We start from the raw sequence: 17,133 nt of genomic DNA, 5'->3' as shown, positions 1-17,133 counted from the left end.
TCTGGTGAAATCACTTGTCTGTCCCATGAAATTATCACCTCTTACTTTCAGTCGTTTATCATTTCGTTTCGCTAAATCTAATCTCCTATTTCTTCTTCATTCACGACTCGCTACCCACTACTTTTTCCATTCACTATTCACATCATCAAAACTTTAGACGGCAGAGAGAAGTTGAGACAATTTCCTCCAGACGTTCGACAAGTAGGTAAATCTCTCTACGGGCGTACAATGGAAGGAAGGGGAAGGGGAAGGGGAAGGGGAAGGGGAAGGGGAAGGGGAAGGGGAAGAGGAAGGGGGAAGGGGAAGGGGAAGGGGAAGGGGAAGGGGAAGGGGAAGGGGAAGGGGAAGGGGAAGGGGAAGGGGGAAGGGGAAGGGGAAGGGGAAGGGGAAGGGGAAGGGGAAGGGGAAGGGGAAGAGGAAGGGGAACGGGAAGGGAAAGGGGGAGAGGAAGGGGGAGGGGAAGGGGAAGGACAAGGGGAAGGAGAAGGGGAAGGTGGATGGGGAAAGGGAAGGGTACGGAAGAGGGGTAAGAAGAAGAAGAAGAAGAAGAGGTAGAGGAGGAGGAGGAGGAGGAGGAGGAGGAGGAGGAGGAGGAGGAGGAGGAGGAGGAGGAGGAGGAGGAGGAGGAGGAGTACGAAAAGGGCGTCGTCTAGTGTATCGTCAATAATGCACATGACCGCAAAGTCCCCAGTATCCTTGCGCCCCTCTCACCCCTCCCCCCTCTCCTCTCTTCTTTTCCCTCTCACTCTACCTCCTAAATCCCCACCCCCCCACTCCTCCCTAACCATACACTCTCCTTTCATTTCGTATATACGCATGACCAATATAACAAAAGAATAACATGCAATATACTGTAGACTCGACGGCGGTGCATCACTCTCACTCTCTCTCTCTCTCTCTCTCTCTCTCTCTCTCTCTCTCTCTCTCTCTCTCTCTCTCTCTCTCTCTCTCTCTCTCTCTCTCTCTCTCACTCACTCACTCACTCACTCACTCACTCACTCACTCACTCACTCACTCACTCACTCACTCACACACACAGTCACCTAAACATCCCCCCTCCCACTAACCCAGCCCCTTCCCTTTCCTCCCCCACCCCCTCCCCCCATTCCTCACACACATACTTTAGGAATTACACCTGTCAACGTGGGTTCCAAGGTGCCCAGGGGAAGGGGGAAGGGAAGGGGAAGAGGGGGAGGGGGTATCCGGACCCAGAGGCATGGTGCCAAGATTCCCGTAGTTAACTTATTCTTCACCTTGAATAATCTGGGCACTGGGATGTGTGTCCCTTGGCACTCTTATGGTGGGGCATGACTCTCGCTCTCTTTCCATCTATCTCTTTTTCTTTCTTTCTTTCTTTTTCTCGCTTTCGTTCTCGCACAATTATTTCGTTTGCTTTCTCTCTCTCCATTTCTTCCACTTTCTCTCTTAATTTTACTCTCTCTCTTTCTCTGATTTAACAAAAGCAAATCAAAATATAAATCATATAACAAATTTAGATGAAACCTTCGTAAACAAAAATGAACAAACAAGTAAACAAAAGATAATAACGTAAACAACAAACGAAACACACGCGCCCCCCAAAAAATAATAATGAAAGCGATAACAATGATGAACATAATCATAACCATATTAACATAAAACCTCCGAAATCAAGACACAAAATAAAAACGAGAAGCAACAAAATCACACGACAAACTACCCCCTCATCAAACAAACAAACAAAGAAATACACACGAACGAAATACCCAACCAAAAAACAAACCCCCTAAACAAATCAACCTACCACCAAAACCACTCCAAAATAAATAAACAAACAAACAAAAACAAAAAAATCCCCTCCCAGAGACGAAATAAAAACGAAAAAAAACGAAACAAAACGATAAACCTTTCACCACGCATACGGAAGAACTTGCGCACCCGATGGAGCCAAGAAACGTCAGCGACCTCGTTAACCCACAAACTCGGGAGACAATATCAAAAGAAGACGGATATAATGAATGAGTAAATGAGTAGAGATGTGAGTAATGAATGAGTAAATGAATAGAGATGTGAATAATGGAATAATGGAAATGAACTACAGAATAAATTAGTAAATGAAGAGATGTCAGTAATGAATGAGTAAATGAGTAGAGATGTGAGTAATGAATAAGTAAAGGAAAAGAGATACAGAATAAAAAGGGGCGAGAGATACATACGCCGTTTTATTTTTTCTTTGAGTAAAATTCTAAAAGTAAAGGAATGTTTAATTAAACAAGAAAATGAAAGGTATATCAGTTCAGTTTTTTTAGACCACCACGAAGAAGGATGAGGGAGGGAGGGAGGGAGAGGGAGAGGGAGAGGGAGAGGGAGAGAGAGGGGGAGGGGGAGGGAGAGGGAGGGAGAGAGAGAGAGATAGAGAGAGAGAGAGATAGTGAGAGATAGTGAGATAGTGAGATAGTGAGATAGTGAGAGAGAGAGAGAGAGAGAGAGAGAGAGAGAGAGAGATAGAGAGATAGAGAGATAGTGAGAGATAGAGAGAGATAGAGAGATAGTGAGATAGAGAGAGAGAGAGAGAGAGAGAGAGAGAGAGAGAGAGAGAGAGAGAGAGAGAGAGAGAGAGAGAGAGAGAGAGAGAGAGAGAGAGAGAGAGAGCAGAAAGAGAGAAAAAAAATAGAGCCGGAGAAAAAAAAAGACAAAGATGAATAGGGTGAGAGAAAGCAGAAGGAGAAAGGGGAGGAGGAGGAGGAGGAGGAGGAGGAGGAGGAGGAGGAGGAGGAGGAGGAGGAGGAGGGGGAGGGGAGAGGAGGAGGAGGAGGAGGAGGAGGAGGAGAGGAGGGAGGGGGATGAGGTACAAACAGAGACCGAGGTTCTCCCAAGGTCTGTATGTCATCGACCGGTTCAACTCTCGGTTCCACGGTTCGTTCCACGGTTCGCCAGTGTCCTCGATGGTCACGCCCCGTCGCTTCCTCGTGTCCTTTTCACGCCCACGGTCACGGGCGGCGCAGTAGGCAAAGATTGCGGTTTCACCCTCCAAAAGTATGAAGAAAATGTGCGTTTTGACTTCCTGGTGGTGTATGTGCGTTTTTTCTTTCTTTCTTTCCTTTCCCTTTTTTTTCTTCTTGTTTGCTTTAATTTCCTTTTCGTTTTTACTGTAGGTATTATTTGAATTTTGTTTAAGTTTCATTTACATTGTTCTAGCGATCAAAAAATAAAAACATGGCAAAATTCGAGCTATAAAACGTCCAGGCATCCACGTGTCTACATCCATGAACCCTACACATGTGCACATGAACGAAACAGTGAAAACACAAACACACACTCACACGGGGCACAACTCAGGATAACACTGGCTTCAGTTTTCTCGAAACCAACTTTATAAAGCTTGCCCCCCTTCTCTCTCTCTCTCTCTCTCTCTCTCTCTCTCTCTCTCTCTCTCTCTCTCTCTCTCTCTCTCTCTCTCCCTCTCTCTTGGCAGATGGATGAATTGGCAAAAACATTGCAAAGTAAAGAAAATGTTGGAGGAAGGGTAGGGTAGGGGAGAGGAGGGGAGGGAGAGTGAGAAAAAAAGGCAGGGAGAGAGGGAGGGAGGGTGTATGAGAGAGAGAGAGAGAGAGAGAGAGAGAGAGAGAGAGAAAGAGAGCGAGCGAGAGAGAGAAAGAGAGCGAGCGAGAGAGAGAAAGAGAGCGAGCGAGAGAGAGAAAGAGAGAGAGAGAGGAGGAGAGATAGAAAGAGAGAGAGAGAGAAAGAGAGCGAGCGAGAGATAGAAAGAGAGCGAGCGAGAGAGAGAAAGAGAGAGAGAGGAGGAGAGATAGAAAGAGAGCGAGCGAGAGAGAGGGAGAAGCAATTCGCGTTCAGCCATCGCGAATGTTCGAGAACGCGGACAGGAATTTGGGCATCGACCTCCTCTCTCTCTCTCTCTCTCCCGCCGAGAACGGACCGACAGTGGAAGGAAGAAGGTAGGAAGGAACGCGAGGCACCGACAACGCTCTCTCTCTCTCCATCTCTACCTCTCTCTCTCTCTCACTCACACTCACACTCACACTCACACTCACACTCTCACCCACCCTCTCATCCTCACTCACCCACTCTCTCTCTTGCTCCAAGAGATATCGGAAGAGTAGCACAAGCAAGGAACGATGACGAAGCAAAAAAGACAAGAGAAAAAAAAGAACAAACAAAAAATCCCAATAAAAAAAAAGTAAAATCTGGCCTCCCGCCACCACCACCCACTCCAAATATCGCGTCACCACAACACTTCCAAAGGCTTAAAAACGCTTAAAAACAACAACAATAACAACAACAACAACGCCAACAACAACAACAAGGACAAAACTCAATGAGACACCACATTGCATGACCTGCAACAGCGACCTCTAGCAGTGGCAGTAGTTATAGGCACGCAGGCACGCACGGCAGGGGACGGTCGCTCACCTGCTCACCTGTTGATTGGGCTCCCGGGCACCTGGCCTCCCCCCCCCCCCCCCGATCTCGATATACATCCGAATACTACTTCTTTTCATATCTACGTTTTTTTATTACCTTTTAAAATCTGTCTTTGGCATAAAAAATAGACCTGTAACTCTTATCTAAATCACTCTTTTAATTAAAACCCGTAGCCTAACTATAATCAATTAAAACTGTCTGTCTGTCATGTAGGCTAAGGATAAATATATACATAAAAAATAACAACATATATACAAAAAACACTAACTAAGCGTATAAACTCTCTCTCTCTCTCTCTCTCTCTCTCTCTCTCTCTCTCTCTCTCTCTCTCTCTCTCTCTCTCTCTCTCTCTCTCTCTCTCTCTCTCTCCCTCCCTCCCTCCCCACGCCTACTGGTCGTGTGTGGGGAGGCGTGGAGAGGCGTGGCGTTTGGCATGCTTGTTCTACCTTGACTATGACCCTGGCTACTTCCCCTCGCCCCCCCTCCCCCCATATCCTCTCCCTAGCCACCATCCTCCCCTCCTCTATGTACCCTCTCCCCTCCCCCCTCCTACCTACTCCGGTATTCTGGCGCGGAGTCACATACTCCCGGAGGTATTATTATCATTAATGGCATCGTTTGGATCTCGGAAAAAAAATACTTTCACTTATTTCTCTTCTTTTCTCTCTCTCTCTCTCTCTCTCTCTCTCTCTCTCTCTCTCTCTCTATATATATATATATATATATATATATATATATATATATATATATATATATATCTTTATTTCTCTTTCTCTCTCTCTCTCTAACGAATTAAACCCCCCAAAGCACAGAACCAAACAAAGAAAGCCCCGAGTCCTCTCTCCTCCCCTCCAAGCATCTTATCAATTCCCGAGTGAGCGTCACCAAGGCACCGGCGGTTGAATGAAGACGTGTTCCTAATCCGGCAATCAGTCGACGCAGCCTTCAGTCGATGTCGAGGGATACAATATACACTCGACACATGGTCGTCCTTGGCTCTTTTAATTTTTTTCTTCTTCTTCTGAAGTGCGTACTTGCCGATCCTCCTCCAGGGATTGGAGAGGGAGGGGAAGGAGGGGGGAGAGGGGGTAGGTGAGATAGGGGGAGAGGGAGAGGGAGAGGGAGAGGGGGTGGGTGGGAGGGAGAGAGGGTAGGGAGGGTAGGGAGGGTAGGTAGGAAGAGAGAGAGAGAGAGAGAGAGAGAGAGAGAGAGAGAGAGAGAGAGAGAGAGAGAGAGAGAGAGAGAGAGAGAGAGAGAGAGAGAGAGAGAGAGAGAGAGAGAGAGAGAGAGAGAGAGAGAGAGAGGAGAGAGAGAGAGGAGGGGAGAAAAAAAAAAAAAAAAAAAAAAAAAAAACATAGAAAAAGAGCAGGACAGACATAGGTCTAGCGGGGCGTCGCTGTCACCTAGGCCTACACATTCCTCCAACGTCAACAGGGTTCGCAGCCTCCCCGCTTGGCGCCGCTCCTTGGTCGCGCTCCAGACACATAAAAGCGACGAAACTATGTTGCTGTAGCCGTAGCCTCGCGTGACGCCGGGAGCGGACTACCTTCACCTTCTCCCGTCTGTCTGTCTGTCATTATGTGTGCTTGTCTGTGTGTCTGTGTGTGTCTGTGTATGTCTCTGTCTGTCTGTCTGTCTGTCTGTCTGTCTGTCTGTCTGTCTGTCTGCCTGTCTTTCAGTCTGTCTGTCTGCCAGCCTGCCTGCCTGCCTGCCTGCCTGCCTGCCTGCCTGCCTGCCTGCCTGCCTGCCTGCCTGCCTGCCTGCCTGCCCGCTTGCCTGCCTGCCTGCCTATCTGCCTGTCTGTCTGCCTGTCTTTCAGTCTGTCTGTCTGCCAGCCTGCCTGCACCCCCACCCAAAACCTACCACCACACCTACGCCCCAAACCAAAAACCTCATTAAGCCTCCACCCACTCCAGCGAGCTCCATCAAAACTACAGCGAGGTCATGGCTACAGTAGCGACTGGGGACTGCGCCAATATTCGCATCCTGCCCACCGCCCCCCCACCCACCCACCCCCCTTTGACTCGCCGGCATTCCAGTCACACCCCTCGCGCTGGCTAAAAAAAAAAGAAAAAAAGAAAGAAAGAAACACCTGTGTAGTAAACCCCTCGTCCGGTACGCATCGCTTACTAATTTTTCGCCTGCATTTGCATACGCGCATATCCCTGACACTGTAACGATGTATCTATGATGTAATAGAAATAAACAGAAATAGAAAAAAAATAAGAACACATTTTATATATATACATATATATATATATATATATATATATATATATATATATATATATATATATCATATATATATTTTTTTTTCGTTGCCATTTACAACAGGGAGTAGAGTGATTTTTGGCACTCCTGTGACTGATGAGTGAACGAGTGCTACTCTGTATCCCCACACCTACACCTACACCCAACAGCTCCCACCCTCGTCCCCCTCATCTCCATCATCAGTTTTTTTTTTTTTTTACTTGCTTTTCCTCTTCCTCTTTCTCCTTCAATTCTTCTTCTTCCTCTTCCTCCTCCTCGTCGTCGGCACATACCCCAAGACCCTTAATGTTTCGTAGTCCCACGCTGCTGTGTAAATACTAAGGGAATTGCCCACTTACTCAAGAACAGGAAAGGAAGGGGGGGGAGGGAAGGCTAGGAGGAGGGGGGATGGAGGGAAGAAGATGGCTCAGGAAAAGGAGGGGGAGGGGGAGAAGAAGAGGGAGAAGGAGAGGAAGAGATAAAGGGAGAGGGAGAGGAAGGGCTGGGCGGAAAGAAGAGAAGAGAGCCACATGAGGGGTGGGGGGGGTGGGGGGGAGGCAGCGGGAGAGTGCAACCATTGATGCTATAACGACACTGCTGTGTGTGTGGTGTGGAGGGCAGGGGAGTAGGGGGAGGGGGGAGGGGAACGGAGCAGGTGGGAATAATGAGAGACTACTGGTCGATACGACGAGGGAAGAGAAAGGGGAGGGAGAAAGGGAGGGAGAGAGGAAAGGAAGAAGAGAGAGAGAGAGAGATAGCGAGAGAGAGTGAGAGAGACAGAAAGAGTTGGAAAACAAAAAAGATAGAGAAAAAAAGATAAACGAAGAAGAAAGAAAAAGGGAACGAAAAGGGGGCAGGTGGGTATCACATGACACATGTGAAGCGGGCAGGTGGGCAGGTTAGAGTGGGGGGTGGGGGGGAGAGGGAGGGAGGGAGGGATGGGGGGCAGGAGGGAGAGAGGGAGAGAAAGGAGGAAGAGAGAAAAGGAGAGAGAGATCGACCTGGGAGCGAAACTGGCCGCCAAAGAGTGAGAGAAAGGAGACGCAGAAGAGAAAGAGAAAGGGAACAAAGCAAGCAAACAAGCAAGCAAGCAAGCGTGGAACCCGATGCAAGTACCAATGAAGCGGCCAGGATGACAGGGAAGTTTGGTCTGTTGAGGAGAGAGGTTGTGGGGTTGAGTTGAGAGATTGAGTGAGTGAAAAGGACGAAAGGAGGGGGGGAGGGGGGAGGGGAGGGAGAGAGGAAGGGAGGGAGGGGAGGAGAGAGAGAGAGAGAGAGAGAGAGAGAGAGAGAGAGAGAGAGAGAGAGAGAGAGAGAGAGAGAGAGAGAGAGAGAGAGAGAGAGAGAGAGAGAAGACAACGAAGCACATAATGAGAGAACCACTCCATTAACAGGGAGAAGAGGAGATGGCGTGAGGAGACTGGCCAGCTTCTGTCGGCGGCGCAGGTGGGGAGCGACAGGCAGCCAGGCGGGGGACTCCCCCCCCCTCTCTCTCTCTCCCTCTCTCTCTCTCTCCCTCCCTCCCTCTCTCTCTCTCTCTCTCTCTCTCTCTCTCTCTCTCTCTCTCTCTCTCTCTCTCTCTCTCTCTCTCTCTCCTCTCTCTCTCTCTCTCTCTCTCTCTCTCTCTCTCTCTCTCTCTCTCTCTCTCCCTCTCTCTCTTCTTTTCTCCTTCTCTCTCTCTCTCTCTCTCTCTCTCTCTCCCCCTCTCTCTCTTCTTTTCTCCTTTTCTCTCTCTCTCTCTCTCTCTCTCTCTCTCTCTCTCTCTCTCTCTCTCTCTCTCTCTCTCTCTCTCTCTCTCTCTCTATATATATATATATATATATATATATATATATATATATATGTATATCTTTTTCTATCTATCTTTCTTTCTTTCTTTCTTTCTTTCTCTCTCTCTTAAAAGGACGACGTGGCACGGTGCCAAAAGCCCCTCTTGCTAGTACTCTATTGCCGTAAACAATGCCAAAATACCCCAATTGCAAGGTACTCAAACCGCTGACGAAAATACAATGCCCCTTCGCTGGCCACTGCTACTTCTACTGCTACCCCTACTACTGCTACTGCTACTCCGACTACTACTACTGCTATTGCTACTCCGACTACTACTACTGCTATTGCTACTCTCAATGATGCCCCTATTGCTACTGCTGGTGCTTCTGCTACTGCTACAACAGTTGCTGCTTATACCGCCCCTCTAGCACGAAATACGCGACCAGTAACAGTAGAAAGCTTCACGATCTTAAACAAAAAATTCAAAGCCAAAAAATAAGAAGAAAAAGAATATAATAAAAAAGTACACGTGCACGAGTAAGAAAGGGTGAAAGCTAAAGAACATTTTTCTTTCTCCAATACGTTTCTTGAAGGAAAGTCTTGAGTATAAATTGTTGAAAAAAAGAAAGTTAAATAGAAGGAGGAGGAGGAGGAGGAGGAGGAGGAGGAGGAGGAGGAGGAGGAGGAGGAGGAGGAGGAGGAGAAGGAGGAGGAGGAGAAGAAGAAGAAGAAGAAGAAAAAGAAGAAGAAAAGATAAAAGAAGATCCGATTCGAAATCAATGTCAAATTCTAAACCACCTTATGTTTAGTTTGTTTACACTATGAAGTAAACAAACAAACAACCAAACACAGTCACACGTAAGACACGGAACGAACAGGCCAACTTCGTACCGAACTTTTGACTTCCTCGAAGAAAAGACTTTACGGAATTCTCTCCTTCAATAAAACGAAATAAACAAATAAATACAATTTCCAAACTTTCTAGACACAAAACAATGACAAGAATTTATTTTCTAAAGTACGAACTCAATGCGTAAAAAAAATCGTCACATCCTCCATCAGCAACCGTTTGACGCCGCTGCCTGATGCACGATAATTGACAACATGGGTGGCGGCGGCGCTTCACTTTTAAGGTGTGCCTGCAGGAAGGGGTGGAGGGGGAGTAAGAGTGGGGTGGAGGGGGTGGAAGGACGATAGGAATGGTTGGGGACGAATAAAGAGGTGAGAGAGAAAGAGAGAGAGAGAGAGAGAGAGAGAGAGAGAGAGAGAGAGAGAGAGAGAGAGAGAGAGAGAGAGAGAGAGAGAGAGAGAGAGAGAGAGAGAGAGAAATAAATAAATAAAAAGGGGGCAGTTGGTGAGAAGCAAAAAATAAAAAAAAGACGCAAACAGACCGAGTGAAACGCACAATCCCAAATCCACAGACAGAAAACAAGAGTTAAAAAACAACAACAACATACACAGACACGCGGAGTAATGACTCAACCGCACAGGTAAGACCCGTGAGAGAATAATCATGCACGCCATACCGTCTTACAGTATCTAAGACACCTTGCACAAGACAGTTGCCATGCACGTTCTACTGTCAGATTCCAGACACATATACTGTAACCCCTTCCGCACTTTCCCATGAAACAGTAGCCATGCACTCTGTACCGGAAGACAAAAGCCACGCGCAATGCATCATACAAGAACTGTATGATATAAATACACCCTCATCATAATCACCATAACCATTACCATTCCTATCACCGTCATCATTAAGAAACAGTAATCGTATATTCTCTGCCAGCGCACTATACCATTTTAGGGTGATGTCAAATAGCCAAGGCTCTTTTCTTGTCTTGAAGCTAAGGTGAGTGAACAGCCCCCTTCCCCCCCCCCCCCCCACACTCACCACACTCACCACCCACCTCCCCCCGCCCTTGTTCTATCCCCCACTTTGAACACCGTTAAAGTGAGTCATTCTCTTTTCATCTGCATATTTCTGCGTCCACTATTTGACTCAGATCCGTGCGAGTCGTGACTCATCTTCCTGTTCTCTTTTTTTCTGTATTTTTCTTTTGTTTGGCCTCTCTCTCTCTCTCTCTCTCTCTCTCTCTCTCTCTCTCTCTCTCTCTCTCTCTCTCTCTCTCTCTCTCTCTCTCTCTCTCATACTTCCTCCGTTTAACTAGGTGGAAATTGGATCCCATTTGCATAATCAGATTTCGACAGCTTGTCTCGAGACCCCCTGCGTTTTGATTTTCTTCATTGAGCAAATTACTTTAACTGCTTTAAATTGCTTTAACTCCTACTCTAACTCAAATTTGGCAGTGACATATAATAGAAAAAATAAATACAAATAACAATCCGGAACAGTATGGGCGGAGAGCCACACTTCAACAACAGCCTGCACAATGTTGTACTGTTTTCAACATTTCGCAGCAGGGGAGTTAAGTTATAGAGTATATTTGAAAGAACATCAAAGGCAGTCATAATAATACCCCAAAAGCTAAAAACAGATCATGATAATAAGTAGTTAATGAGCACACTAACCGTTTACATACAAACATACATACCAATAATAATAATAATAATAATAATAATATTATTATTATTATTATTATCATTCATGGAACAAGCCTTTAATCATTGCCAAAGGTAGTAAGGAGAGTACAGTCGGTTCAATGTACTTTCCGCATATCTTCAAAGCTGAGATTGTTTACTTGCTGCACGAGAACAAATAAATAAAAATCAGCCTAAATAACAGACATGGAACAGAAGAGAACACTCATTTTATAGACAATTCATGAGACGAAATACCATCCCGTTTCCTTCACCAAACATCAAACCGAAACGTTTTTTTTTAAGTTATTATCATCCTTTCGTCTCCGCATGTCACCCAAAACGCCAAATTAAACCCAACTTCAGAGTGAAAATACGACAAAATCCCCATTTCCTCCGCAATGAGAGCTGTTTCCTCCCAAAAATCCCTTTCTGCAGAGGGCGTCCATCCAGCCGCCCTCGTCCCAGCGCGGCCATGCCTCGCCTAAAGCGCTCGACGAGGAAGAACGTGTGTGTTTAAACTCACCAACTTCCAGATCACCAAGTCCATGGTCTTGTCCTGTCTATTCCGCCTGTCTTGCATGGTGGAGGCTCTCTCGGCGCACATAACGCATCACACGGCACGCCCGCAGTCTAACACCATCGCCATCGGTCCTTTGTATGTGTGGTGCTTATTACGCGATTTACTCGAGAACATCACCCGACACTGAGTCTCCCTACGCATCACTACACACAGCACCCACGGCGGCGCACTGAGTCACTGCTCGAAACCCGACGATGAAATTCACACACACACTCGTCGGCCGGTTGCCTCCTGGGGTGACCGTCGGGGGGTTGTCGTACGGCCTTCCTCCCACCCCCTCGGAGGCGAATTCAACCCTTCGTTTCGTCGCTAAACCCTTCCAACGATACATCACTACCCTCCGAAACTTAGCTCATCAACGCATTTCAACGATATACCCTGCAAAACGTGACGTGCAGAGCAACAAGTCGAGCATATCATACGCTCACCTCCTCCTCCTCCCCTTCCTCCCCCTCCCATACTCCCCGAGCCCCGAAAAAAAGTGTGGCGTCGTCGTACGTCTGGCCGGGCCGCGAACCCGTCATGACGTCCCAGAGGCTGCGCGCGGGAGACCTTAGAAACCTAACGTCCGACCGACTCCCTCTCTACCTGCACTCTCCATCTTAGCTCGAATATTAGAAAAAAAACAAGACAGGAAGAGTTTTATACCGAAACGGCTATTAACCCAAGTGAAATGGCATATTACACTACCCTCTGATCTACAACGCTAACTTTCTCAACGGGTTTTTTCTCTCTCTCTCGGCGAGCAGCACGCGGGAGTTCTAGCTGGTTGAGGCCATGTGGTTGTACAACATTATCTCGGGTGCAGCGGCAGGGGACCACAAGGGCATCAACCGCTATGTCTATCAATCCTCGCTGTGAACGTGTCTTCTATCACCCATTTATTTTTATTATTATTAGATTTATTTATTACAAAATTTCACGTAAGCTTCCTTCCCGACGAAAAAAAAAGTTTATCGCCGGTAATTCAATTCCATAGACGTCATCAAAAGAGGAAAGAAAATACGTGTGCGTGTGTGCCTGTGCGTGCATGTGTGTGCGTGCGCGTAAATGTACCAATGTACCTCCGTCCGCGTATGCATGTGCGTGCGTATGTGCGTAGGAAAGAGTCCCGAACCTTCCACAACAGGTACCACAATATAAGCTGATGTCCGCTAATTGAACGCCCCAATCCACAAGGAGGTGCGAATGCATGTCAATAAGCGTGCGATTTTCTGCCAACGACCGCGATAAAAGAAGGAGAAGAAGAAAAAAAGAGAGATAGAGAGACATATATAGACAAAAATGTATGAGTCACTTTGACTGTGGAAGGCGAGAGGGAGTGAAAGTATGTTCTCCCCCCCTTCCTCCCCCCCCTCTCCCCTCCCTCCTCTCCTTCACCTCCGTGCCCGGAGATTTTTTCTATGCTACAACTTCTCCGTCATTATGTCTCATAATAACTTATGAGAGATAGTTACGTCACAAAAGTCATCGATTGTAAGAAGGCAGACAACGATAGAAATGAGGATGGTAATAATGAGAGAGAGAGAGAGAGAGAGAGAGAGAGAGAGAGAGAGAGAGAGAGAGAGAGAGAGAGAGAGAGAGAGAGAGAGAGAGAGAGAGAGAGAGAGAAAGAAAGAAAGAAAGAAAGAAAGAAAGAAAGAAAGAAAGAAAGAAAGAAAGAAAGAAAGAAAGAAAGAAAGGAAGAAAGAAAGAAAGAAAGAGCGAGAGAGAAAGAGAGAAAGAAAGAGAAAAAGAAAGAGAGAGCGAAATAATGACACACTGAAAAAATAAACATAAATCAAAACCACCGCCATCGTCAGCCTGTACATCCCCTCCCACTCCACTCCCCTCCCCTTCCCTCCCTCTCCCCCTGTCGGATTTCGCTTTTCCACGACGAGCCATATTTCCCCGCTTTCCATGCCTTGTAAATAACCCCGTACATCACGATTTCTCTCGCTCAATGCCTGAATACATGCTAAAACGCCGGCGCTTCCCTTCCTCCCTCCTCTCTCCCTCCCATCCCTCCCTCTCTCTTACTTCCGTCCCCTCCCCTCCCTTTTCCACTCCTTTTCACTACTTAGATTCTCGTCTTCTCCTTCCTCCCTCATTCTTCTCTTAATTCCTTATTTCCCTCCCTTCCCTCCTCCTTCCTCTCCTCCTCTCTCTCTCTCTCTCTCTCTCTCTCTCTCTCTCTCTCTCTCTCTCTCTCTCTCTCTCTCTCTCTCTCTCTCTCTCTCTCTCTCTCTCTCTCTAGCTTATTGATTGACAGGGTCACAGTAATATCTGCTTTACCAACAATGTATGTCTCAGAATCTAATATGAACTGTACAAATCATTTAGGCATAGTTCCTATGCCTATTCATGAGTATACAATGTATATAGTATGAATAAACATATCAAAATCAAAATCAATCAATCCCTCTCTCCCTCTCTCCCTCTTTCCCTCTCTCCTCCCTCTCCTCCCTCCCTCTCTCCTCCCCTCCCCTCCCCTCCCCTCTCCTCTCCTCTCCTCCCCTCTCCTCTCCTCTCCTCTCCTCTCCTCTCCTCTCCTCTCCTCTCCTCTCCTCTCCTCTCCTCTTCTCTTCTCTTCTCTTCTCTTCTCTTCTCTCCTCTTCTCTTCTCTTCTCTTCTCTTCTCTTCTCTTCTCTTCTCTTCTCCCCTTCTCTTCTCTTCTCTTCTCTTCTCCTCTCCTCTTCTCTTCTCTTCTCTTCTCTCCTCTCCTCTTCTCTTCTCTTCTCTTCTCTTCTCTTCTCTTCTCTTCTCTTCTCTCCTCTCCTCTCCTCTCCTCTCCTCTCCTCTCCTCTCCTCTCCCTCCGACTTTCGCCTTTCTCTTTCCACTTTTGGTATCACTCTAGTTCTCCAATTTCAAAATCAAAACAAGGAAGTCCTGGCATGCGCGCCGTCAATTTTTCCCCTTATCCTCGCTGCCCTACATACCCACCTGACAGCCCACTTATTATCATTATTTGCAATTTTTCATCAACTTCTGCAACACTGGCAAGTTTGAGACGCAGTGCTGTCGCATTTACCAACGCGTGGGTAGAAAAGCTAAACATTTTGAAATACTTTCGTTGCCGGTTTATTAAAATCCTGTTCTTTCGCGTGGGTGTGTCCGTACGTATAAAATACGTCCAATTATTGATTTAAATACGTGATCCGATATAAAAAAAAGAAATATAAATATATATACTACGATTTTTTAAAGACATCACACGATTTTTTTAAGTCATACATATAAAAAAAAGACGACCTTTTCTTTAATACGTCACACGATTTTTTTTTCAAATACGTCACAACTTTTTTTTTTTTTTTTCATCCAACGTCACTGGACAACACTTCGTATTATGATTAACTTTCCGCCTACTACTCACGGTCAGTTGAAACGGGTCGGTTATTACACCTGAAAAACGACACGTATTTTCCATCAACTATTCTTTCCCGTTTCCTGTCTTCTCCTTCAGGAAACTCAAAAAGATAAATATAACAGGATAACAGCGAGAGAAAATGTGTAAAAAAAAGGAGAAAGAGAAGATATAAAAAGGTAAAGAAAGAGATGATAAAAAAGAAAGACGAAAGAAGAATAAACGAAAAAAAATAATATCCTCTCTTTTATCCAAAATGCACAAAAATCTTCAGGCGACATAAAGATACACAGAAAAAATAAAAACAACACTACTGATTCATAAACAGCGGGATGACTGTCACGGCACCTGTCACGTGTCATACCTGCCAGTGTCATTTGGCAGACGGTCCCGTGTAGGTGAGAGCTCACGTCAGGCAAGAGCTATTGTCTTTGTGATCGTACCGGACATGCGCACTCCACTTGGTCCTCGAAAGACATCCTCCTTGTGGGAGGCTATCCACGTCATCATTATGACTTACACGCGCACACACTCACACACACACACGGATGCACTCACGCACGCACGCGCACACATACACATACACATACACATACACACACACACACACACACACACACACACAGACCCCCACCCCACACACACACAGAACCCCCCCCCCCACACACACACACATACGCATACATATCTCACAGCCCACTTAGACCTCCTCCCTCTCCACCTGTGACACTGATCACCGCGTCCCCTTCGCCCTCCCCCTATCTCTACTATTCAGCTCATGACGTCACACGCCAATATAGGGAGGGAGGGGAGAGGGGGAGGGGGAGGGAGCGTGTGCAATAAATTAGGACGTCGGAGCTGCAATGGGTGAATCATGGGGTTGCAATGTTTGGAAAAAAAAACGATCACGGTACACCTCTACTGTGAGATCATGGTTGGGTTGGATTAAGCTAACTATCATGCAATTTTTCGCAAGTATGAAAGCATTGGGAGGCGAATCTGTAATGCATGACTCCCGAGACGTAGGTAAAGAATAAGCCATTCAGTGTAAAGACACTGTATGTCCATCTATCACGGAAAAATAGACAATCCCGTCGAACCAGTAGCACGGAAACAACATAAAAATAAATAAAAAACAATTTACGAATAACAAAACAAAACAGCAGCAACAATAACAACAACAATAAAACAACAACAAAACGTAAATAAGAACAACTCATATAGGGGGAAAAAAATAAATAGGGGGTTGGTTTATCACGCCCATGCCAGGATTATCAGCCTCGCCGTCGCGCCATGCACCAAGCCCTTATGCATGACCGAAACACGGCGCCGAGCCACAAGGAGATAAGGAAGGAACCACACCCCGAGGGAAGAGGGAAAGGCAGGAAGGAGAGAAGGAAGGAAGGGAGGAGAGAAGGAAGGAAAGAGGGAAAGGCAGGAAGGAGAGAAGAAAGGAAGGGAGGAGAGAAGGAAGGAAGGGAGGAGAGAAAGGAGGAAAGTAGGAAAGCAGGAAAGAAGGAAGGAAGGGAAGGAGGAAGAGACGGAAGAGGAGAAGGTAAGGAAAGAAGGGAAGGAGGGATGCGGGAGGGAAGGAGGAACAGAAGGGAGGGATAGGGAGGGAGAGAAGGGAAAGAGAGAGAAGGATGGAAAGAAGGAGGGAGGTAGGAAGGTAAAGAGAGAAGAGGGGATAAATGGAACGAAAGGAAGGAAAGAGGAAAGGCGGGGAGGAAACTCTCTGATGGAGATGCAAACGAGAGATTTTAAAACGAGTTTTGCAAAGAAGGGGGTCTTGACTATGGAGGGGTGGAGGTGAGAGAATGAGTATGAGGGGAGGGGGCAGCATAGGAGCGGGGAGTGGGGGAGCATAAGAGGGGATGGTATGGGGTTAAAAGGCGAATAAGAAGGGGGGGGGGCAGACGAAGGGAGGGGAAAATATGGAACTCTGGAGAAGGGAAACACAAGGCTTAGAGACGAGACGGATATGGTGAGAGCGGATATGGTAAGGGGGAGAGGAGGGGGAGGGGGAGGGGGGTTGGCAGAGTGTGGATCCCGTGTGTACATATATGGCGGTTGCAGGGTCATGGCGTGCAACGGAGACGGCGGCGGCGGCGGCGGCGGCGGCGGCGGAGGAGGAGGAGGAGGAAGGGGGGAACAATGCACACACACGGCGGCCGGGCGGGTAGACAGGACGGTACCGGATGTTGTAGGATATTACAGGATGTT

At 46.9% G+C, this 17,133-nt stretch overlaps 1 protein-coding gene across 17 annotated transcripts in view; it reads right to left on the bottom strand.

Annotated features, from left to right (window-relative positions):
• Nucleotides 1-17,133, bottom strand: part of dop (microtubule-associated serine/threonine (MAST) protein kinase dop) — a 235,439-nt gene that overhangs the window by 51,169 nt on the left and 167,137 nt on the right. For 3 of the 17 annotated variants that reach the window (XM_086552686.1, XM_086552687.1, XM_086552690.1), the window contains exon 1: nt 11,510-11,785. The exons of 10 other annotated variants lie outside the window; for them this stretch is intronic. In XM_086552686.1, the coding sequence (XP_086408812.1) occupies nt 11,510-11,590 (81 nt within the window). In that variant the 5' untranslated portion in view covers nt 11,591-11,785. Of the gene's footprint in view, nt 1-11,509; nt 11,787-17,133 lie in introns of those variants that run through there. 4 more of the 17 variants (XM_086552692.1, XM_086552693.1, XM_086552689.1 and 1 more) reach the window with 3 other exon arrangements.

Source organism: Penaeus japonicus, unplaced genomic scaffold (genome assembly GCF_977035675.1).
Source record: "Penaeus japonicus unplaced genomic scaffold, GWHDUDI00000001_assembly GWHDUDI00000027, whole genome shotgun sequence".
NCBI lineage: Eukaryota > Metazoa > Arthropoda > Malacostraca > Decapoda > Penaeidae > Penaeus > Penaeus japonicus.
This window is presented reverse-complemented; position numbering and strand designations above follow the sequence as displayed.